The 24,194-nt window shown below is 41.9% G+C and overlaps 1 protein-coding gene across 1 annotated transcript; it reads right to left on the minus strand.

The window, feature by feature from the left end:
- Nucleotides 1-304: 304 nt before the first annotated feature.
- On the minus strand, nt 305-2,814 carry LOC138876286 (uncharacterized). Its single transcript, XM_070155198.1, has 3 exons — nt 2,313-2,814; nt 1,278-1,835; nt 305-906 (listed from the first exon to the last, which is right to left on the minus strand). Exons 1-3 carry the CDS (start codon nt 2,812-2,814, stop codon nt 305-307), a joined length of 1,662 nt encoding a protein of 553 aa, XP_070011299.1.
- Between the last annotated feature and the right edge of the window lie 21,380 nt (nt 2,815-24,194).

The raw sequence follows: 24,194 nt of genomic DNA on the forward strand, positions 1-24,194 counted from the left end.
AAAAGACTTAGAGATGTATGGGACAGGCTTGGAGAGCGACCATATCTTCTGTTTCAGATTTTTAACCCTTTTCACATCCTTCTCTGTGGGAATAAATCCCAAACCAAATGTACCAAGATTCCCATTGGGGTGCACTGGATGCATAATACCCTGTAGAGATGAGCCCAGACCCTTGCCCGACACAAAACCATTCTTCAACATTTCATTCGCAACCATGACGGACACGGAGGATAGCTTAGGACCCGGAATGCATTTTCCTTCAGGACTTTTATCAACAGACACTATTTTGGAAAGTCTGATAGACTCAAGGTCCCTTATCCTCTTCAGCTTCGACAAACGGAACAATTGTATCATTACAAGCTGACAAATCCTCATCATCGTGCACCACTATTTCCTGCCTATCCCATTCGAACTTCACCATTTGGTGCAGAGAAGACGAGACTGCCTTAACAGCATGTATCCAGGGCCTACCCAACAACAGATTATAGGAAACAACCACCTCTAACACTTGGAATTCCATGGTGAACTCAACTGGCCCTATCAACAATTTGAGCATTATATCTCCAACAGAATCTTTACCTCTCCCATCAAAGCCTCGAACATACACACTGTTCAAGTGGATTCTTTCAGAGCCAATCTTCATTTTTTGCAGAGTAGACAGGGGAAAAATATTTGCACTAGAGCCATTATCAACCAAAACCCTTGAGACAACAGAATCTTCACACTTCACTATGAGATAAAGAGTTCGGTTGTGTTTTTTACCCTCCATAGGAAGTTCATCGCCCGAGAAAGTGATCCTATTTGCTTCGAAGATCTTGCCAGCTATCTTTTCCAAGTGGTTGACTATGATCTTATCAGGAACATGTGCCTCATTCAAAATCTTCATCAAGACCATGCGGTGTTCATCTGAATGTATCAGCAAAGACAAAAGAGAAATCAGAGCTAGTGTTTTCCTTAACTGCTCTACAATGGAATAATTCTACACTTTCATCTTTTTCAGGAACTCCTCAGCCTCTTCCTCGGTGACCGATTTCTTTATTGGTTGTTATCCTTGAATAGCTTGGCTTTCCTTAATTCTTCTAGGGTGAAACATCTCCTAGAACGAGTCAATCCTCCAGTTTCATTAACCTTTTCCTCTATTTCTTTTCCTTTGTATGGCACTATCACTTATTTGTAGTTCCACGGAACAGCCTTGGCATCGATCACTAGCAGCTGGGTCACTAGTTTAATGATGATAGGGGTGATAGGAGCCCCCTTCACAACTATGACATGCTTACTTAGAATCCCGGGCACTACCACCTTTGAACTTTCCGTACTTGCCCCAATATCTTTTGAAAGACCTTTCACGACCAACACCGGTGGCTTCAAATTAAGCAAGCTCGGCTTTTCTGTCGCCCCTTCAACTGTCAAGGGCTTTGCTTTAGTAAAGTCTGGAGCTTTAACCAAATTACTTTCACTAGCCCGAATAATCATGACGGACTTAGAAGACTTCTTGGGCTCCCCATCCTTGTGAACTATTTCAATCATATGTGTCTCTTCATGGGCTGGCAAAGGGTTTTGGTTGATGTTCTGCGCGTCTGGGCTTTGGACTACAATTTGGTTTGTATCAATGAGCTCATAGATTGCCCTTTTCAAATGCCAACACTTCTCTATGTCATGCCTTGGAGCATCAGAACAATAGGTGCACCTCAGGGAATAATCGAGGTTCTTTGGAGGAGGATTTGGTATCTTTGACTCAATCGGCCTCAAGACGTCCAACTGCCTTAACCTTTGAAACAGACTAGCATAGGACTCTCTAAGCGGGGTGAAAGTTTGTTTCCGCTGCTGGCTCTCTCCTATACTTTGGTCTTAATCGAAATTTGAACCAGTGGGGTTTTGATAGGGTTGTGGGGGTGGATAGGTATTTTGTGGAGCTGGGTATATATTATACGGAGCAGGAGCACGCCATTGCGGGTAAGGAGGGGGTTGAGCATATGACTGTGCATGGTGAACAAGGTATTGGGATGGCCTGGCTGAGTATTGGGAGTTTTGCGGGGAAAAGTAATGTTGAGGTGGATTATATGGAGCTTCGGCGTAGGTTTGAGGTCGGGGTAGAGGATGGGTATATTGATGAGGCGAACCCCTCTGGCCATGCCATGATCCGGAGACAACCATAGCGACATCTTCCTTCTTCTTCTTGCCTAGCAAACTTCCGGTACCACTCTGGATTGCCTGGGTGGTTGCTTTTATAGCAGAATAGCTCATGATCTTACTCGACTTGAGCCCCTATTCCACCATTTCTCACATCTTCACCACATCATTGAAAGACTTACCAATGGCTGAGATCAAACGTCCATAGTAAGTGAGCTCCAGGGCTTGAAGAAAGTATTTAACCATCTCGTCCTCTTCCTTTAGAGGATTGACTCGTGCAACTTGCTCCCTCCATCGGAACCCACATTCTCTAAAGCTTTCACTGGGTTTCTTTTCCACCTTGGTCAGAGATAGACGGTCTAGAACAATGTCTATTTTGTACTGAAAGTGTCGGGCGAAGGCCTGAGCTATATCATCCCAGGTGTACCACCTGCTAGCGTCCTGGCGGGTGTACCATTCTAAAGCTGCCCCACTCAGACTTTGGCTGAAGTATGCCATTAGTAATTCATCTTTTCCCCCGGCGCCTTTCATTTTACTGCAATAACCCCTCAGATGAGCTACATGATCCCCATGTCCATCATACAAGTCAAACTTGGGCATCTTGAACCCAGCAGGCAGTTGGACATCGGAGAACAAACACAAATCCTTGTAGGACACACTCACCTGGTTTCCTATTCCTTGCATATTTCTCAATGATTGCTACAGACTCTGTACCTTCCTAAACATCTCTTCTTGCTCTGTGTTCTTGGGTGGTTTGTCAGTTTCAACATGAGGCTTAAATTGGGGAGTGTAAGAGTAAGGATCTGGGACTTTGAAGATGGGCTTCAGTGCATAGTAATGGGCATTTGGAGTGGGGAATGCGGGCTCACTAGAGGATCGATGGAGGGTATCTTGTGGAGGGGGCACAAAAATAGGAGCAGATGTCAGAGGAGGGTACGAGGTTGTTTTGGCTGGCGGAGCATGAACAGTTTGGGCTGAAGTGTCGGGGTAGTTGTGGTAAAGGGTAAAGCCAGGTGCGTGTTGTGGGGAAAGATCAATAGTATTGGGCATCTAGGATTGAGAGAGTGGTGGAATGGAAGCAGGGTTTTCTGTGTAGTTGGTAGGGAACGAGGGTGGAGGGTGTCCCTTAATCCAGGCCTGATACATTTCCGCCATCTGGTGCTTCAACCTCCAGACCTCTTCTTGCAATTCCGATTCCGACTCAACAATCTCCCTTGGTGGGTCTACAACTCCAGTGTCTGTTTCCTTGCTAGCCATGACTGTTTGATGCTTTGATCGGGTGTTGTATGGATGACTTGCCAGGATGCCAACAAACTAACCACCCTCCTGTAAATTGAATAAAAATAACAGAGGACAACAACACAAAACTGCCATGTTAGCGTTTGGGCATTTATCAAATAATAATATCACAGTACGTGCAATGCACCTAGCAATAATTAACAGTTCTAAAATGGCTTTGAGGGTTGTAGGGTCATATGGCATCATCCCAATCTGCTCATTTCAATCCTTCCTTCTCTTTCTTTTCCAACACCTCTTATCACTCTTTTCTCTTTTCCTTTCTCTTTTTATTTTGAACCAAAAATGATTTGATCGAACCTGATGTAGGTTGCCTACGTATCATGTCCCTCATGAATCAGACCAAGCGTAGTTCTGGAAAAGTGATGGAAAATAAAATCTTTTTGGGATTTTTCATTTAAAACTTTTCGATACTAAAATACAAAGGGAAGTACGATAATGAAAGACATGACAGACTCGACTACACTATGACAGACTCTAACACTACCTAAAGGACTCAGTACTCCTAGACAAGATGCGAAAGTAAAAGACAACATAAGACAATCTCAAAACATCTAAATAGAATGGCTCCTCAAACTGCTCCTGAATGCAACAGTCCTGGATGGGATGGGTCCGATGAAGATCCAGATGGCCCCATCAATCCTGTCGAATCTAAGATCTGTATTATACCCTGCAAGGACACCTCGAAGCTGGGAATGAGAATCCTGGAATGCGCGCCCGCATCTGGAAGGCTGACTATAGTAAGGTACTCACGGTGTTGTCCCATGTTCTCTACCAACTTTGCCAACTGTGATCTCAGTGACTGAAGTGTAGCTCGAACCCCAACCCTTTCTGCTGCATGGTCTTCCTATGCCTGGGTAAATCGATCCATCAACTGTCTAAGTAATATCCGTGAGGTGGCCTCCTCGTCAAATACTCCTCTAACACGTCGGGGCAATGGCCTGCTAACCCCTCGCTGAGTAGACTGTAGCCATATGAAGTACCCATGGGTATACCCAGGTGAATGTGGGTCAGCTGCTAAAGTATCCCTACCCATCTTCATTGCATGATAGGTCTAGATGTCGACCTCCCTATGCGACATAGTGTCAAATTCCCTAATGAAGTCACGAGAATCAGGAATGTAGGGGACTTTTTGCCGCCTCCCTAACTGACGCATCACTCTAGCAGGGGTATATGGTCTAGTACACCAAAGTCCAATCAGTACCAAGAAGTCTTGCACGTGAGATCCTGCCAAAATCACATTCAAATCAATCCAAAGGTATGACCACAATATCTTCTCTTCAGTCAAGGATCCTAAGTAATCAACCCAATCCTGATCTCCGAGTGGTAAGGCAAACTTATCGAACGTCATCCTATGCTCGATCCACTTCACTCGATCTCTTAGACAACAGTCAATCACATCTTTCTCAAACATGGTGTCGGGGTGTAAGTGTTCTATCATCCACAGTTGTAGCAACAAGTTGATTCCCTCAAAGAACATCCCACCTTCTCGAATCCTGGTCAAAGCACGATAGATCTCTGCCAAAATTGTCGGAACCGAGGTGACCTTACTACTATGTTTATCATGGAAGAGTGCAAAGACTATTGACCCCAGACGCGTGCTAATATGTCTACCTTCCAAAGGAAAGACCAGGAGACCCAACAATGCGATAGCGAAGACCATAGGACGCCTCTTCTTCCAAGAATTATATGATATGGAAAATTCATCTACGAAGGTCTCATACCCAGTAGGACGAGCAAACCTCTCGAATAAAAAGTTCAAAGGTACCCAAGATTGATCTAGACACCCCATGTGATCTTCCAAATCCATCCCTATGATCTTAAGGAACTTGGTGCTTGAATGAGCCCTTGTGTAAATCAAATCTTTGTCTAGGTATGGCAGGCAGGTTAACCCGGCTATCTCAGCTAAGGTGGGTATCATCTCAAGATCCCCAAACTTGAATACTAGTTTCTGTGGGTCCCAAAATGTCAAAATTTCTTCTATAAGGTCGGGACGGGGAGTGATGTCCATCAAAGAAATAAGAGTCCCTAATTTACCCATCAAATCACGTTGCTCAAGTAATGTGAACATGTTCCACCATTTTACTAGCCTTCTAGGGACTTTGACCACCATCGATACTCTAATGTTAGTAAGTGGATCCATACCTGAATGGGAAAATCATGGTTAATGACTCAAGATATTATGTGACACCACAACATTTTCTAGGGGACGGTTAGGCTATTTCTGCAAAATGGCCTGAGGGGCCAAAAGTGGCTAAAAATGCAAACTCAAGAAAGGTGACCTCAAAGACATGGGAATATCTCACTAAAGCTTATATGAATTCTAACTCTTAATAATCATGGCCCAAAATTAATTTGCAGAAATGACCCGTTTTGCAAAAACGACTGATATGGCCAGAAGTGGCTAAAGATGCAAACTTGAAAAGGACGGACCTTAGAATAATATGACACCTAGTTGTGGACTCAAGATCCTAAGACATGGGTTATTGAACCACTTTTGCGAAAATGACCCCAATTTGCAAGAATGGCCGAAAGTGGCTAGAAATGCAAGATATGGCTAAGACCCCGCAAAGCCAAGAACCTAAGACACTAGGAAGACTGGACCCTATGTGGGTTGCCTACGTATCTCGCCCCGAGAGACGAGAATCAGGTTCGCGTATTTCGGGAAGATTGGACATAGGAGAAAGCCTTTAAAAGAAATGCAACTAATTTGGAAAAACCATATTTTTTGTCTTTTTGGAAAATGATGGAAAATGTAAAATTTCTTTGGATTTTCTTTTTCTCACTTTTTTTTATTTTTGGAAATTGTAAAATCTTTTTTGGATTTTTCTTTTTCCCCTTTTTTTTGAATTATTGGAAAATAATAGAAAAGTGTAAAATCTTTTGGATTTTCTTTTTCATTTTTTTCTTGGATTTCCAAAAATTATAAAAGAAAAATGTGAGTGGGCCCTACTTGCCTCATTTTATACTTCGCCCTCAAATATTGTTGGTCCGCCAAATGACCCTTTTACCCCTAAAGAAATGCAGCATGTAGCACATAAGGATGATTAAATGTCATTTTGGGCCATAAGCCCATTTTGACAAAATTTGGATAGGCCTCTTACGATGGGACACGGTGCCTGGGACCGAGCCCTAACTAGGTGTAAATGACATGATGCAAATAAAAATGACCTAAAGGCTGACCCAAGTTTGGGGTTCACTAACAAGGCAATTCGGGGCGACACGTGGTCGATGGCGGCTGCTCTAACTATCCGCCCACTCCACGCTCCCACGCCACCCCCCTAAAGACACGGGTGACTCACAAAAAGACTGTGTACGCTCAAACGTACTCCGGAAGACTTGTTGCAGAAAAAAGACCCGGAGTTATGCAAATGATAACAATTATAAAGCAATAAACACATAAAAAGAAATCTGTAAACAAATAAGCATCTAGAAAATAATAAAACAAAAATAAAAATCAAATAAAGCAAACAAAACACATAAAAACCTCAAACGAATATCCTAAAAAGCCAACAAGATCAAGTACTAGTTCGAACCTGCAAATCCCCAGCCGAGTCGCCAGAGATGTCACACCCCCTTTTTTTACAAACTCACTAATCCTCTTAAATAAATAAAAAGATTTTGTGAGGCTCAAACGGGTTTTCAATTAGAAAGTGACAAAAATCCGTGTTCAAAAGGATTAACTTAGAGTCGCCACCTGACATTTGATTTCGGTGTGTCAGGTCACCGTTTTTCTAAAAAATAAATTTTTCTTTTAAAACACTAGGACTTCAAAACTTAGTCTGCACCAGAGATTCGGGTAAGGGGGTTCATTTGACTCGGGGAGAAGGCGTTAGGCACTCACCAAGTCCCGTAACTAGTACGGTGGCGTACTCGATCAAGTTGGCTTTTAAAATATTCGAATTGAGGTAATAACACACAAAAAAAATAAACACAAAAGAAGCTCGAGGTCGTCCCCACCTAATAAAAAGAAAAATGAAAATAAAAATGAAAATACCATGAGTTCTACTATCGACCTCCAATTACAAATACCTCGGGGCATTCCCCAGACAAACTTAACTAAGGAAACAACCTCTCGCCTCGAAACCAATAAAAATCCTAAGGCTTGCCTACCCAAATGTGGTCGGCCTAAACATGCTACTAACGGGTAAGTTATGAAAGTAAAATAAATAGAAGAGTATTAAATAAGAGGAAAATTCAATTCATGCTCAAATTTGATTCGTTCTATTTAAACCCAACCCAACGATCCATATTCATCAACAAGAGATATGCGCACAATGTGATACAAGGCATTCAGAACAGACAAAACAAAGGTGAAGCAAACAAAAGCATACTTAAAGCATAACTCATAATATCTAATGCAAACAAAGAAATGGACAAATGCCCAACTGAAATTTTCCTTAATGACCGAGTAAGACAAAGAAACGGAATGACCACAATTTAATATGAGTTAGCAAAGTTAACTGCAGACTTTCCAATTTTGATTTTTTAACTACACTAAAAAGGAAGATTCATGACTGTAACTGAATATTAATGTTACTAACATTGCAATTTTAAGCTCCATTCCATAAGACCGTCTGAACCTCAAGTCTACTTTTTCTTTTTCTGTTTTAAAAAAAATACTACTCATGTGAAATACCCCTTCATTTAACAGTATATTTAATCACATTTTAAAATATTTATAAAAGGGCAGAACACTAGAATACTCCAAATCTTACACAAAGCTAGTAAAAGAAATAAACGCCAAGAATGAAAGAAAAATACTAATAGATTCACTGTCTCAAGAATTGGGTTCCAGTAAATACTTGAAGGAAATTCAGTCATGTTTTCATTTGTGACTAAAAATTGGCTAAATGAGCAGAGAATCACGCTTTCGAAACCATACCAAATATTTGTTAACTAAAAATCTATTTGGCAAAGCTATGAACCAAAGAAGTGTTATTCACGTATAAAGGAAGAGATCAACTGTGTGACTCCCAAAATAAGTTATACCCATTAAAGTGAAATCTCAAGCTTAGTTTGAAAGGAGAAGCGCCATAAACCAAATCTAACGGACATCAATGGAGCAGTACTATATTTTTCGAAGAAACTAAATACGCCTCAGTGAGTTTAAGTTCATTAACCCCAAATCTCAGTGACGTGAAACCATTTCTATGGGCCGATATCATGGAATAACTTATCATCACACACAAGATAATATTGCCACCAATAGATAGAGGGAGAAGAATGAACCTGTTACGTCGAAGTTCTTCTAATTAACAGAGGAAAAATCCGCTACTACACACTTCTTTAACCCCAAAAATCCGATAAGAAATATCGATAGAATCGAACAAATGGATTGCAAGTAAGACCGCGAACAAGCCTCGGACGGCTGCTTCAAAATCCCGCACGGACTCTAACAAATTCCATGTTTCAAGCAAAGATCGAAATCCGGAGAAGAAAATTTCTTTTTGTGTTTTCTTTTCTGATTCTTGAAGTAAAATGCTAAATAGATGAAACTGATATATATATATATATATATATATATATATATATATATATATATATATATAAGAAAACAAAACTAACCAAAAATCAGAGGAAAAGAATCAAAATCGAAACCCTAGTTCTTACTTCTCTTTTTCTTTTTCTCCGACTCCCTCCCTCTTCTGTCCGAAAAATTCCCATATATATAGGGATCCTAGAAGCTTCTTCTTTCTCCCTTTCCAAGGAATTCAAAAATTATCTCCTCTCTTTTTTAAAAAAAAATCCGAAAAATACAAAAACCTTAAAGTAAAATCCGAAATTCTTCTGTATAGACAAATTCTAGACAAGTGGAAGTCTAAGACCAAAGAATCTTAATCCTACAACCTCCAATTTTCCAAAAATTGTCTAAAAAGAATTTGAATTTGATTAATAGAGGGAAAACAATGATGGAAGATTGTGGTGAGTGAGGAGTTTGTTGTGATTTGGGTGACGTGGAGGGAAAGAATTAGAGGAGGGGACCATGAGAGAAGGGACCACAAAGCGCGTCACCGGAAAGGGAGTTTTCCGGCGACCGAACGCAGTGGCAGAGGCGTTGGGGTGGGGCGTCGTTTGGTTAGTGTTTAGGTTGAGGGTTAATGATTATAAGGTTATATTTATATGGGAGTGGGATAAAACATGGGCCATTGGATTAAAATTAATTATGGCCAGGATTAAAACAAATGAGTGGGGCGGGTCAGGCGGACTGGGTCGGCGGGTCAGGGGTATTGGGTTGGGTTTTTGAATTTTGGGCTATATTTGAATTGGGCTCCGAACTTTACAAAATTGGGCCAAAAGCAAGCTAAAAATCCAATTTAAATACCTACAAAAATATAAAAACTCTTAATTGAAATTGATAAACTATTAGTATTAAAAATAAAAGCTAAAAATGAAAGTTGAAACTATTTTTTGGTAATTTTAAGGATTATATTAGAATAAAAATAGGTTGAAAGTAATATATCTTTCTAAAATACCTAATACTAAATAAAATAAAAAATGAAAATATTTTTTTGTATTTTTCAATTTTTGTACCTTAAAAATAGAATTAAAACTAGTAATAAATTAAAATTCTATAGAAATAAACTCATATAAATATACTAAAAATACTAGGACTATTAAAGGTGATTCTAATGCGTGGGTCAAAAATAAATATCTACATATGGAGCTGCCTTCACTTGGTGGGAGGCTTTTGAGAGGCGTAGGCCTGTTGGTGCAGCACCCCTTACTTGGCAGCAGTTCTCCCGTTCTCTTTCTGGAGAAGTATGTGCCACAGTCCCGCAGAGAGGAGCTGCGTAGGGAGTTTGAGTGGTTGCGTTAGGGAGAGATGACTATGACGCAGTACGAGATGAGGTCCTCCAAGTTAGCTCGTCACGCTGTTTGGATGGTTCCGACAGATAGAGAGAGGATTAAGAGGTTTGTTGATGGCCTCACTTATTAGCTTCGTATTCTCATGACCAGGGAGAGGGTGATTGGTGTTATGTTTGAGGAGGTTGTGGATATTGCCCATGAGATTGAGTCTGTTCGTCGCCAGGAGCGTGAGGAAAGGGAGGCCAAGAGGCCTCGAGGATCTGGTAGTTACAGTGATACTCCTTTGAGAGGTCAGTTTCACCACAGCAGAGGTCGTCCATTCAAGCATGCTCAGCCAGCTCGCCCAGGTTTTCGTGGGGCGTCATCGGGTCATGGTTCTCACAATTCTCATCAGGGCCAGTCATCACTTAGTGCCCTTCCAGCTCAAAGTTCGTCCCGTGCTCCATTAGTCCAGGGCTCTTCTATGTCGAGTGCATCTGCTAGTCACTCCGGTGCGAGGGGTTCCCTTTAGTTCCCTTCTCCAGCACTTGGGAGTTGTTATGAGTGTGGTGAGATGGGTCATATGTGGAGGCAGTGCCCTCATCGTCTTGCGAGCTCATCTCAGCAGAGGGGTCAGTCATTGGCTTCAGCGCCAGTTACTTCACCACCACCCGCCCAGCCAGCTAGGGGTGGAGGTTAGTCATCTAGGGGTCGCCCTAGAGGGGGAGGTTGATCAGGTGGCCGTCAGGCCCGTTTCTATGCACTTCCAGGCAGGCCCGATGCTATTGCTTCAGATGCCATTATTATAGGTATTGTTTCAGTCTGCCACGGAGATGCCTCTGTATTATTTTATCCCGGTTCCACTTTTCTTATGTGTCATCATATTATGCTCGTTATTTGGGTACACCCCATGAGTTTCTTGCTTCACATGTTCATGTATCTACCCCGGTGGACGATACTGTTATTATAGACCGAGTGTACTGGTCGTGTGTGGTGATGATTGGGGGTTTGGAGACCCGTGTGGATCTTTTATTATTGTGTATGGTGGATTTCGATACCATTTTGGGCATGGATTGGCTATCTCCGTGTCGTGCTATTCTGGACTATCATGCTAAGACAATCATATTGGCTATACCGGGTGTGCCACGGATTGAGTTGTGAGGCATGATTGATTATGTTCCCAGTAGAGTGATCTCCATTCAGGTTATCACAAGTTGAAGATCAGGGACTCGGATATTCTTCAGACAACTTTCAGGACCCGATATGGTCATTATGAGTTCTTGGTAATGTCTTTTGGGCTGACCAATGCCCCAGCAACATTCATGCATTTGATGAACAGTGTGTTCCGACCATATCTTGACTCGTTCGTTATAGTCTTCATTGATGATATTCTAATATATTCACGTAGTCAGGAGGAGCACGCAGAGCATTTGAGAGTTGTGTTGTAGAGATTGAGGGAGGATAAACTTTATGCAAAATTCTTCAAGTGTGAGTTTTGGCTCAGTTCAGTGGCTTTCTTGGGGAACGTGGTGTCCAGCGAGGGTATTCAGGTTGATCCGAAGAAGATAGAGGCGGTTCAGAGCTGGCCCAAAATGTCCTCAGCCACAGAGATTCGCAGCTTTCTTGGTTTGGCGGGTTATTATCGTCGTTTTTTTCAAGGATTCTCATCTATCGCATTGCCCTTGACCAAGTTGACTCAGAATGGTACTTCATTTGTATGGTCAGACGAGTGTGAGGAGAGCTTTCAGAAGCTCAAGATAGCTTTGACCATAGCTCCAGTGTTAGTTTTGCCATCAGCTTCAGGTTCATATACCGTGTATTGTGATGCTTCGAGAGTTGGTATTGGTTGTGTATTGATATAGAAGGGTAGAGTTATTGCTTATGCTTCTCGTCAGTTGAAGCCCCATGAGAAGAACTACCCCGTTCATGATCTGGAGTTGGCTGCCATAGTTCACGCATTGAAGATTTGGAGGCATTACTTGTATGGTGTGTCTTGTGAGGTGTTTACTGATCATCATAGCCTCCAGCACTTGTTCAAACAGAAGGATCTCAATTTGAGGCAGCAGAGGTTGTTGGAGTTGCTTAAGGATTATGATATCATTATATTGTACCATCTGGGAAAGGTCAATGTGGTGGACGATGCTTTGAACCGAAAGGCGGTGAGTATGGGGAGTTTGGCATATATTCCAGTTGGGGAGAGATCGCTTGCAGTTGATGTTCAGGCCTTGGCCAATCGATTCGTGAGGTTAGATATTTTGGAGCCCAATCGGGTAGTGGCTTGTGTGGTTTCTCGATCTTCCTTATATGATCGCATCAGAGAGCACCAGTATGATGATCCGCATTTGCTTGTCCTTACGGACAGAGCTTAGCATGGTGATGCCAGAGATCTGACCATTGGTGATGATGGGGTGTTGAGGATGCAGGGCCTGATTTGTGTGCCCAAAGTGGATGGGCTTTGGGAGTTAATTCTGGAAGAGGCCCATAGCTCGCAGTATTCCATTCATTCGGGTGCTGCGAAGATGTATCAGGATTTGAGGCAGCACTATTGGTGGAGGAGAATGAAGAAAGATATTGTGGGATTTGTAGCTCGGTGTCTCAATTGTCAACAGGAAAAATATGAGCATCAGAGACCGGATGGCTTGCTTCGGTAGATGGATATTCCCGAGTGGAAGTGGGAGAGTATCACTATGGACTTTGTTGTTTGACTTCCACGGACTTTGAGGAAGTTCGATGCTATTTGGGTGATTGTGGATCGGCTGACCAAGTCTGCGCACTTCATTCCTGTGTGTACTACCTATTCTTCAGAGCGGTTAGCAGAGATCTATATCCGAGAGATTGTTCGTTTGCACGGTGTCCCAGTTTCCATCATTTCAGATAGGGGCACTAAGTTTACATCGCAATTTTGGAGGTCTGTGCAGCGAGAGTTGGGTACTCAGGTTGAGTTGAGCACAACTTTTCACCCTCAGACGGACGGGCAGTCCGAGCACACTATTCAGATATTGGAGGACATGTTGCATGCTTGTGTCATTAATTTCGGAGGGTTATGGGATCAAATTCTACCGCTCGTAGAGTTTGCCTATAACAACAACTACCAGTCGAGTATTCAGATGGCTCCATATGAGGCTTTGTATGGGAGGTGGTATAAATATCTATTTGGTTGGTTCGATCCTGGTGAGGCTAGGCTATTGGGAACAGACTTGGTACAAGATGCCTTAGAAAAGGTGAAGGTGATTCAAGATAGGCTTCGTACAGCGCAGTCGAGGCAAAGGAGCTATGTTGATAGGAAGGTTCGAGATGTGTCCTACATGGTTGGCGAGAAGGTTCTATTGAAGGTTTCACCCATGAAGGGTGTTATGAGATTTGGGAAGAAAGGGAAATTGAGTCCTCGACTCATTGGGCTTTTTGAGGTGCTTTGGAGGATTGGGGAGGTGGCTTATGAGCTTGCTTTGCCACCCATCTTATCAAGTGTGCATCCGATATTCCCTGTTTCTATGCTCCGGAAGTATATTGGGGATCCATCTCATGTTTTGGATTTCAGCACGGTTCAGTTGGATGATGATTTGACTTATGATGTGGAGCCAGTAGCTATTTTGGGTCATCAGGTTCGAAAGTTGAGGTCAAAGGATATAGGTTCAGTGAAAGTATAGTGGAGAGGTCGGCCCATAGAGGCTGGGAGACCGAGCGGGAGGTGCGGAGCAGATATCCTCACATGTTTGAGGCTTCAGGTATGTTTCTTGACTCGTTCGAGGACAAACATTTGTTTAAGTTGGGGAGGATGTGACGACCTGTCTAGTCGTCTCATGAGTTACTGCTCCGTTTTCCCCCATTTCTTCTTCTGTATGCTTTGTTTATCTGTATTATGTGGTATCAGGTTGATCGGATCGAATCTAGAATGATTTTGGTAAGGTTTGACACACTTAGTCTCTTTTGAGGAAGCTTAAGTTGAAAAAGTCAACCAGATGTTGACTTATGTGTTAGAGGGATCGGATGTAAATTTTGATGGTTTGGTTAGCTTTGGGAGGTGATTTGGGACTTAGGAGCACGATCGGATTGAGTTTTGGAGGTTTGGAGTAGATTTAGGATTGAATTGGCGAAGTTGATATTTTGGCGATTTCCGGTTGGTAGGAAAGATTTTGATATAGGGGTCGGAATGGAATTCCGAGAGTTGCAGCAGCTCTGTTGTGTCATTTGGGATATGTGTGCAAATTTTCAGGTCATTCAGACGTGGGTTGGTTGGGTTTTTTATCAAAAGCGTAATTTAGAAGATTTTGGAATTCTTAGGCTTGAATCCGATGCGAATTTGGTGTTTCGATGTTTTTTTGAGCGTTTCGAAGGTTGGAACAAGTTTGAATGAGGTTATGGGATATGTTTGCATGTTTGGTTGAGGTCTCGAGAGCCTCGGGTGAGTTTCGGGTGGTCAATCGGACCATTTCATGAAGTTTAGAATTTCCAGAAATCTGTTGCTCAGTGTTGTAGACAAATGCTCTTCGCGTTCGCGAGAGGTGAGCCGCGATGGAAAAGGGTTAGCTGGAGGAGGCTGAGACATTGGCCTTCATGTTCGTGATGGAGTTCGCGAACGGCTGGGAAACGATGCATCGCGTTCGCGAGGTCTGCTCCGCGTTCGCATAGAAGAAATTGGCCAGCTGGGTTTTGAGATATTTTGGTCATTGCGTTCGCGGGCGAGGGAGCGTGTTCACGAAGGTCTGTCTGGGTAAAGCATCGTGTTCGCGATGGGGTGTTCACGATCGCGAAGAAGAATTTTGGTCCACGGAATTTTTGTGCTTCGCGAACGTGAGGCCTTGACCGCGTTCGCGAAGAAGGAAATTTAGGCCACGACAGAATGTTTAAGTACTCATCTTGTCCGCGATTGTGGGGTTTATTTTTTCCATTGTTGGTCGTTTTTAGATCTTTTTGAAGGGGATTGAAGAGGGATTCAATGGGAATCACTTGGAGGTAAGATTCTTGGACTTGTGAATTCCACCTAAATAATCATGGAAATTTAGCCAAAAATTGAAGAACTAGGGCTTGCAAATTTAGACCTTTGATTGAGGATTTGAAGGACCATTTGAGGTCGGATTTCAGAACTTTTGATATGTGTGAACTAATAGGGATATAAGGAATATATTGATGTAAAAATTATCGAATTCCGAGATGTGGGCCAGGGGCCGGGTTTTGGTAATTTCGGGATTTATGTTATAAATTAATTATTTTCGCTTGGACTTTGTTCCCGTAGCATATTTTGACGTCCTCATTCTGATTTTGGATAGATTCGACGCGAGTGGAGGCCGATTCGAGGGGCAAAGGCATCGTGAGCTAGAGATTTGACCGGTTCGAGGTGAGTAATGATTGTAAATGATGTTCAGAGGGTATGAAATCCCGGACTTGCACATCGTTGAGCTATATTGAGGTGACACACACACTTGATGACGAGCGTGGGGTCGTGCACTATTGGGGATTGTGACTTAGTCCGTCCTGAATGACTATTTTACCGCGTATTTGACTGAAATCTATTTGCTATCATCATGATTTGGGCTGAATGCCATATTTGGGCCTTGTTCCAACTATTTAAACTCTTCGGGGATTTATACTGGTATTTCCTCACTGTTTTGAATTCATACTTGAACTCAGTCATGTCATATTTTACTATTTTTCGTACTCAGCCATATTTACTCTATTTTAACACTTACATGATCTTTAAATGATATTTTGGGTTGAAAATCATGTTTTAGTATTGCCTGAGTTGCTTGTGAGGATTTTGACTGAGTAAGGCCGATGGCCTATGTTGTGAGGGAACATTTGATACTGATTATGAGGCCGAGGGCCTGAGATATGTACGCCACGAGGTGGCTTGATTAATATGAGGTCGAGGTCTTAGTGATGATGCCACGAGGTGGCTTGATATTATGTTTGGGCCATAAGGGACCCCTCCAGGAGTATGTACACCCCCAGTGAGTGCGGGTACCCATTGTGATGTGAGATTGAGCCCGAGGGGCTGGTACTGTCCTATGTAATTGCCCGAGGGGCTGGTATTGTTCTGAGATGTTGCCCGAGAGGAGGAATTGTGGATACTGTGCCCGAAGGTCTAACCTTTATGTGTTTATTTTCTTAATTAACTGTCCATTACCTGCTTAATTGTTGAAAAAGGCTTTTCATGAAATTACATTTGATATAAAGGATTTTTGCTTATCTTCCACTAATTCACTGATTTTTAAATGGTTTTACTGCTTCATTATAGAATGCTCTGTGCTTCACGTGATTTCTTGCTTTCAGTCTTTATTTACATTTGTTACTCACTGAGTTGGAGTACTCACTTTACTCCCTGCACTCCGTGTGTAGATTCAGGCATTGCTGATCCTGCCAGTGCGAGTTGAGAGCTCACGGTAGATATTGGAGTCCATGAGGTAGTTATTTGGCGTCCGCAGTTCCGTGTTTCTCCCTCTTTATCATTTCTATCTCTTATCAGACATTTGTAATGGTTTTGTAGACTTTTCAGACGTGTATTAGGTTTTATAGATGCTCATGACTAGTGACACCCCAGTATCGGGTTGTGTTTGGGTTGTATTCCGCATATTATACTAGCATTTGCTTAAACTTTGGTTTATTTATTCATGTTTAGACTGTTTCTAAATGCGTAATTGTTAATAAATTGGAGAATGGGAAGTGTCGGCTAGCCTTGTCTTCACGAGAGGCGCCATCATGACCGGGTCCGGGTTTAGGGTTGTGACAAGTTGGTATCAGAGCCTAGGTTACATAGGTCTCACGAGTCATGAGCAGGTTTAGTAGAGTCTCACGGATCAATACGGAGACGTTTGTATTTATCCTCGAGAGGCTGCAAAACCTTTAGGAAAACTTCATATTCTTGAAATTCTTATCGTGTGAATTTGCTGGTCCGAGTACTAAAATTTTGTTGTTCTATTCTCTCACAGATGGTGAGGACACGCGCTACCGGTCAGGATGGACGACCACCAGTACTACCAGCCGTGGCCACCAGAGGCCGAGGACGCGGCCGTGGTCGTGGTAGGGGCAGAGCAGCTAGGGCAGCACGAGTGTCCTTTGCCTCGTATTGATGATCTGTTTGACCAGTTACAGGGTGAACGAGTGTTTTCTAAGATTGAATTACATTCAGGTTACCATCAATTAAATATTCGGGAGTCAAATATCCCGAAGACTGCTTTGAGGACTCGGTATGGTCATTACGAGTTCCTTGTTATGTTGTTTGGGCTAACTAATGCCCCAGCAGCCTTCATGCATTTGATGCACAGTGTGTTCTGGCCATATCTTAACTCGTTCGTCATTGTCTTTGTTGATGATATTCGGGTATACTCCCGGAGTCGGGAGGATTATAAGCAGCACCTGAGGATAGTGCTTTAGACTTTGAGGAAAAAGAAGTTATATGCAAAGTTCTCGAAATGTGAGTTTTGGTTGGATTCTGTGGCATTCTTGGGTCATGTGGTGTCAAGTGAGGGGATACAAGTAGATCCGAAGAAAGTGGAAGCAGTGCAGGGTTGGCCTAGACCATCCTCAGCTAGAGAGATCTGCAGTTCTCTTAGATTGGCAAGTTATTACCATCGATTCTTTGAGGGATTTTCATCTATTGCAGTACCTATGACCAGGCTGACCCAGAAGGGTGCTCCGTTCCAATGGATGGAAGAGTGTGAGGCAAGCTTCTAGAAGCTCAAGACAGCTTTGACTACATCCCCAGTTCTGATATTGCCTACATGTTTGGGGACTTATACTATCTATTGTGATGCCTCAAGGATTGGCCTTGGAGAGGTATTAATGCAGGACGGTAGGGTGATTGCCTACGCGTCCAGACAGTTGAAGGTACATGAGAAGAATTATCCTGTCCATGATCTCGAGTTAGCTACTATTGTCCACGCATTGAAGATCTGGCATCATTATTTGTACAGTGTTCCTTGTGAGATCTATACTGATTACCAGAGTTTGTAGCACCTGTTCAAGCAAAAGGATCTTAATTTGCGCCAGAGGAGGTGGTTAGAGTTGCTGAAGGACTATGATATCACTATCTTGTATTACCCGGGCAAGGCCAATGTGGTGGCCGATGATTTGAGTCACCGGGCGGAGATTTTGGAGAATTTGGCTTATTTACTAGCAGTGAAGAGGCCCATGACGATGGATGTTCAAGCCTTAGCCAGCCAGTTTGTGAGATTGGATCTTTCGGAGCCCAGTCGGGTTCTAGCTTGCGTGGTCTCTCGGTCTTCCTTATTTGATCGTATCAGGGAGCGTCAGTATGATGACCCTCATTTGCTCGTCCTCAAGGACAAGGTTCTGCACGGTGATGCCAGAGATGTGACTATTAGTGATGACGAGGTATTGAGGATGCAGGGTCGAGTATGTGTACCCAATGTTGATGGGCTTCGGGAGTTGATTCTAGAGGAGGCCCATAGTTCGCGGTATTCCATCCATCCGGTTGCCGCGAAGATGTACCAGGATTTGAGGCAACACTATTGGTGGAGGTGGATGAAGAACTATATAGTCGGGTTTGTAGCTTGGTGCCTCAATTATTAGCAGGTGAAGTAGGAGCACCAGAGACCGGGTGGGTCGCTTCAGCAGATAGAGATTCCGGAGTGAAAGCGGGAGCGGATCACCATGGACTTCGTAGTTGGGCTCCCATGGACTTTGAGAAAGTTCGATGCTATTTGGGTGATTCTGGATTCGCTGACCAAGTCAGTGTACTTCATTCCTGTGTGTACTACCTATTCTTCGGTGCGATTGGCGGAGATTTATATCCGGGAGATTTTTCGTCTGCATGGTATTCCAATTTCCATCATTTCAGACAGAGGTACTCATTTCACATCACAGTTTTGGAGGGCCATATAGCATGAGTTAGGTACTTGGGTGGAGTTGAGCACATCATTTCACCCCCAGATAGACGGAAAGTCCGAGCGCACTAATTAGATTCTTGAGGATATGCTCCGTGCGTGTGTGATGGAGTTTGGAGGTTCTTGGGATCAGTTCTTGCCACTGGCAGATTTTGCCTACAACAACAGCTATCAGTCCAGCATTCAGATGGAACCATATGAGGCCTTGTATGGTAGGCGGTATAGATCCCCGGTGGGTTGGTTTGAGTCGGGTGAGGCTAGATTATTGGGCACAGACTTGGTTCAGGATGCTTTGGAGAAGGTTAAGGTGATTCAGTATAGACTCCGTACAGCCCAGTCCAGACTGAAGAGTTACACAGACCGGAAGGTTCGTGATGTTTCCTATATGGTTGGAGAGTGGGTTCTGCTTCCGGTTTCGCCTATGAAGGGCGTTATGAGATTTGGGAAGAAAAGGAAGTTGAGTCTGAGGTTTATTGGTCATTTTGAGATACTGAGACGTGTTGGGAAGGTTGCATATGAACTTGCCTTACCTCCCAGCTTGACCGGAGTTCATCCGCTATTTCATGTTTTGATGCTCCGAAAGTATCACGGCGATCCATCGCACGTGTTGGATTTCAGTTCAGTCCAGTTGGACAAAGATCTATATTATGTTGAGGAGCCAGTGGAAATATTGGACAGGCAGGTTCGGAAGCTGAGGTCAAAGAACATTACATCAGTGAAGGTTCAGTGGCGGGGTCAGGCGGTTGAGGAGGCGACCTGGGAGACCGAGCAGGATATGCGCAGTTGTTACCCTCATCTTTTCACCACTTCAGGTATGTCTCTATGCTCGTTCGAGGATGAACGAATATTTTAAGAGGGGGAGGATGTAACGACCCGACCGATCGTTTTAAGAATTAACGCTCTGATCCCCTATTAACTACTTTCCTTGTGCTTGCTTCTACTATTTGATTTGTCGGGATGATTTGTTTTGAGTTTCGGAGTGTTTTGGGATACTTAGTCTCTAAAAGAGAGTTTAAGTTTTAGACTTTGAACCGTAGTCGGAGCAGTATGAAGACGGCCTCGAAATGTAATTTCGACAGTTTTGTTAGCTTCGTAGGGTAATTTCGGGTTTAGGAGCATGTTTGGATTGTGTTTTGGAGGTCCGTAGATTATTTAGGTTTGAAATACCGAAAGTTGAATTTTTGAAGTTTCCGGTTCGATAATAAAATTTTGATATCAAGGCCGGAATCCGATTTCGAGAGTTGGAGTATCTCCGTATTGTTAAATGTGACTTGTGTGCAAAATTTGGGGTCAATCGGACTTGGTTTGGTTGGTTTTATCATCAGATGTAGGATTCTTGAGATTTCTAGTTCATAAGGCTTGGATTGGAGAGTACTTTGTGGTTTTAGCATTTTTTTAATGTGATTCGAGGGTTGGAATAAGTTCGTATGATGGTTTAGGATTTGTTGTCATGTTTGGTTGAGGTCCCGGGGGCCTCGGGTGTGTTTTGGATGCTCAACGGGTCATTTTTGGACTTATAGAAGTTGTAGGTTTTCTGTTGTTGTGTTGCAGAGAAAACCTTCATCGTGTTCGCGGGAGGGTTCTCGCGTTCGCGTAGAGCATCTGGGTGAAGAAGCTAAATCATGCTTCGCGTTCGCGATGATGCCCCGCGTTCGCGAAGGTGTGGGCTATTTGGTCTTTGCGTTCGCGACATGGTCCTCGCGTTCACGTAGGGTCCGCCAGTGTAAGCTACGCATTTGCGAGTGGACCCTCGCATTCGCGAAAGAGGAAATACTGGCCAGTGATTTTTGTGCATCGCGTTTGCGAAAATGGACTCGCGTTCGGGAAGAAGGAATTACCTGCGTAGATTATAAAGTTTCAAAATCGAGGGTTTAGCTATTTTTATAAGAACTAGAGTTTGGGAGCTCGGATTTGAACGAGATTTTGAGGGGTTTTCAGATATATCAATTGGGTAATGATTCCTAACTCCTTTTGGCTTATAACCCATTAATCTAAACGTGAATTCATCATCTAATTTTGGATTTGGGGTGAGAAATTGGGGGGAAACTTGGAAAAGTTCTTAGGCCTAATTTTGGGGTAGATTTTGGTATCGGATTGGAGTAATTTTGGTACGAGTGAATGCGTGAGTGAATAGGGGTTCATAATCCGTAACTTTTACCTGATTCTGAGATGTGGGTCCGGGGGACTTTTTGGGCAATTTTCTTAATTTCGTGTGTTAGCTTCGAATTAATTAGTAGAATTAGTTACTTGAAGTTATATTTACATTATGCAATTGATTTGAGCCATTTGGAGTCGAGTACTCGTGACAAGAACGTGATTTCGAGTTGATTGAGCTGGTTCGAGGTAAGTGGCTTGCCTAACCTTGTGTGGGGAAACTCCCCTTAGGATTTGGTACTGTTGTTATATGAGTGTCATGTACGTGAGGTGACGAGTGCGTACACGTGCTAATTGTTGAAAACTCATTTTCATTACGTAAATATCTGTATTTTTCTTGTGATTAAGCAATACTTGTAATTGAAAACTCCTGTTTAGCTTAGGAAAAGCATGTTTATGTGATTTAATTGTCTTACCTGCTTTAATTGCCTATTTGTACTTTGTGCAGCATATTAGAGTAGAATTTCCTGCTTAATTCTAGAATAAAACCGTAAATTCTTCTGAGATTGTTGTGTGTTTGCTTTGGGACTACGGATCGGTATTCGGGTAGATCCCCCTGTACTAGATATTTTCTTTGGGACTAATGCTCATTTATGTTTGGGACTACGGGACAGCACCCGGTAGATTCCCCTATACTGGATATTTACTTTGGGACTACGGATTGGTATTCCGGTAGATCCCCCTGCACATTTACATTTGGGACTATGAGACGATATTCCGGTAGATTCCCCTGTTGCTATTTCTGTGTACTGAGGTATATCCTTTCTGTGTCTTTAATTATTTATCGACTGTTAGTACTTTAATCATACTGTTTTACTTCATACTGCTTACCCTGATATATATATATATATAAAACCAGTAGGGCCCTGACCTTCCTCGTCACTACCCGATCGAGGTTAGGCTTGGCACTTACTAAATACCGATGTGGTGTACTCATGCCCTTCATGCGTATGTTTTTCATGTGCAGATCCAGGTTCTTCGGCTCAGCCCTACCATCCTTGAGGTGAGGCGATTCTTCAGAGACTTTGAGGTATATCTGTTGCGTCCGCAGACCGAGGAGTCCCCCTTCATTCTCTCTTGTAGTTATAGTCCTTCTGTATTTACTTTGATTTAGACATTCTAGAGTTAGAGCACTATGTAGTATCCTTAGCTTGTGATTTCATGAGATTCCGGATTTTGGGAGATTTTTTCAGTTAAGAGTGTGTATTTGTATATGCCGAGCGGCATCTTATACATTTTCATTATGTTTACCAGCAGTTTTTATTAGTTTTTGTCTGTTGTTTTCCCGTTTCTGCAAAGCTTACCTAGTCGTAGAGACTAGGTACCGTCACAATAGTTCACGGAGGGAAAACTGGGGTCGTGACAATTAATTAATGAGAACAAACAACGTAAGAGAATTCATAAAGAACTTTGTAGTTCTTTAATATTTACCCATGTGAATTCTCTTTTATCTTTTGCACATCATACTTAAATTAATATGACTAAACCAGCCATGCCAACTGAATATCAATAAACTCCAAGTTTATTATGATATGGGTTTTATATCAATAAACATTCAGTTTAATCTGGTATTATTTTATTTGTGTGGTACAAACTGGAGAATAAAGCGGGTAGTTTTTCACATACATATTATCCCGCTACAAGTTGTAGTAATAGAAGATATTAAATCTTTCTTTTATTTATAGTCTCAATATAATCAACCGCTTTTGCGTATACTTTGGAAAATGAATAAATTTCTTTGATACTTATTACAACACAATACCTTATTGGTAATCAATTATGTTTCTCCAAAATAGTATAATTGGCTTTTGCAGAGTTCTCAATTAATTTTGTAGTACCACATATTCATCAACATCCATATGGTGAATATCTCTTTTAAAGAGAAAGTTATACCATTATGGTTATGGTCAAAATTATACGCAAGATATGTTTCTTGCATTAATGTTATTTTTTAATAATCACATTACCAAAATATTTTGGCATGCAATAGGTACGTGACCAATGACCATTCATGTCATAATAATGACATTATTTTTAATATCATCTCAGACCTCCTTCTAGAGGTGCGTGTGGTATATTCACTACCACTAGCACGTTCATATTCTTCTAAGAATGAATATGTATTCATAAATCAGATGTTGTCACATTCACATCATGAATGGACCATAATCATCTATATGTGCTTTATAAAATCTCATGTTAAATCGATGACAAGTATTACTTTCACAGAGTGAAGGATTATTTTAAGAACTCTTATTATTCTCATTACCACAATGATGACAATTATAATTTCGTCTATTGCCACGTCTACATCCATTGATACCTTCATGGCAATAGTTTTGTCTTCCTTCAGACTTATCACATATTGCTATTATATTCTCTTAAGGGAATGAGAATGGAGCAAATTCAACGGGGCGGGTTTTCACTTCTTGTGCTCACGATCATACATGACTTTGATCATGGCAAGACATAGAAATTTTACCACTTTGGGTGGTTATAATTTCTTTCAAACTCTGTTAGAGTTATAATCAAAGTTTATTGTCTTCGTTTGTATTTAAAATCAAATTATAGAATTTAAAAGAGAAAAATAAGATAAAATACTTGCCTTAAATCCAGAATTTAATCATGAAGGAAGTTCATGGAATAATTGACAATCATTATGCTCAATCTCAAAGCTTCTACTCAATTGGTTACAGTCTCGTGCTGATAACGTGTTATAAAACAATAAAAGAAGAAGAAGAAGAAGAATATTGCAGAGAAAAGTAGGGAGAGAGAATTTTTATTGATCTTGGAGTGATTTACAATGGAATACAACCCCTCTATTTATAGGGAAAAAGTTACTTAGCCACCAAGTAACAAACCCTAATATTTCTCTAAAATATAGACATTCACCTTAAATAGAATTCTATTTATAACACTAATCAAATACTAGAAAATATTTTTCGGAAAATGTTTTTTACTCACCAACCAAATAAGGAAAAA

Source organism: Nicotiana sylvestris, chromosome 8, assembly GCF_000393655.2.
Source record: "Nicotiana sylvestris chromosome 8, ASM39365v2, whole genome shotgun sequence".
Lineage (NCBI taxonomy): Eukaryota > Viridiplantae > Streptophyta > Magnoliopsida > Solanales > Solanaceae > Nicotiana > Nicotiana sylvestris.

Bases quoted from the DNA above. Each gene is read 5' to 3' on its own strand.
- LOC138876286 (XM_070155198.1), bottom strand. From the start codon at position 2,814: ATGCAAGGAATAGGAAACCAGGTGAGTGTGTCCTACAAGGATTTGTGT. The intron at 1,836-2,312 runs GTAAGTCTTTCA...ACCAAAGTATAG, and splicing joins ACGTTTGATCTCAGCCATTG to GAGAGAGCCAGCAGCGGAAA. The intron at 907-1,277 runs GTAAGCATGTCA...TGATACATTCAG, and splicing joins GGTAGTGCCCGGGATTCTAA to ATGAACACCGCATGGTCTTG.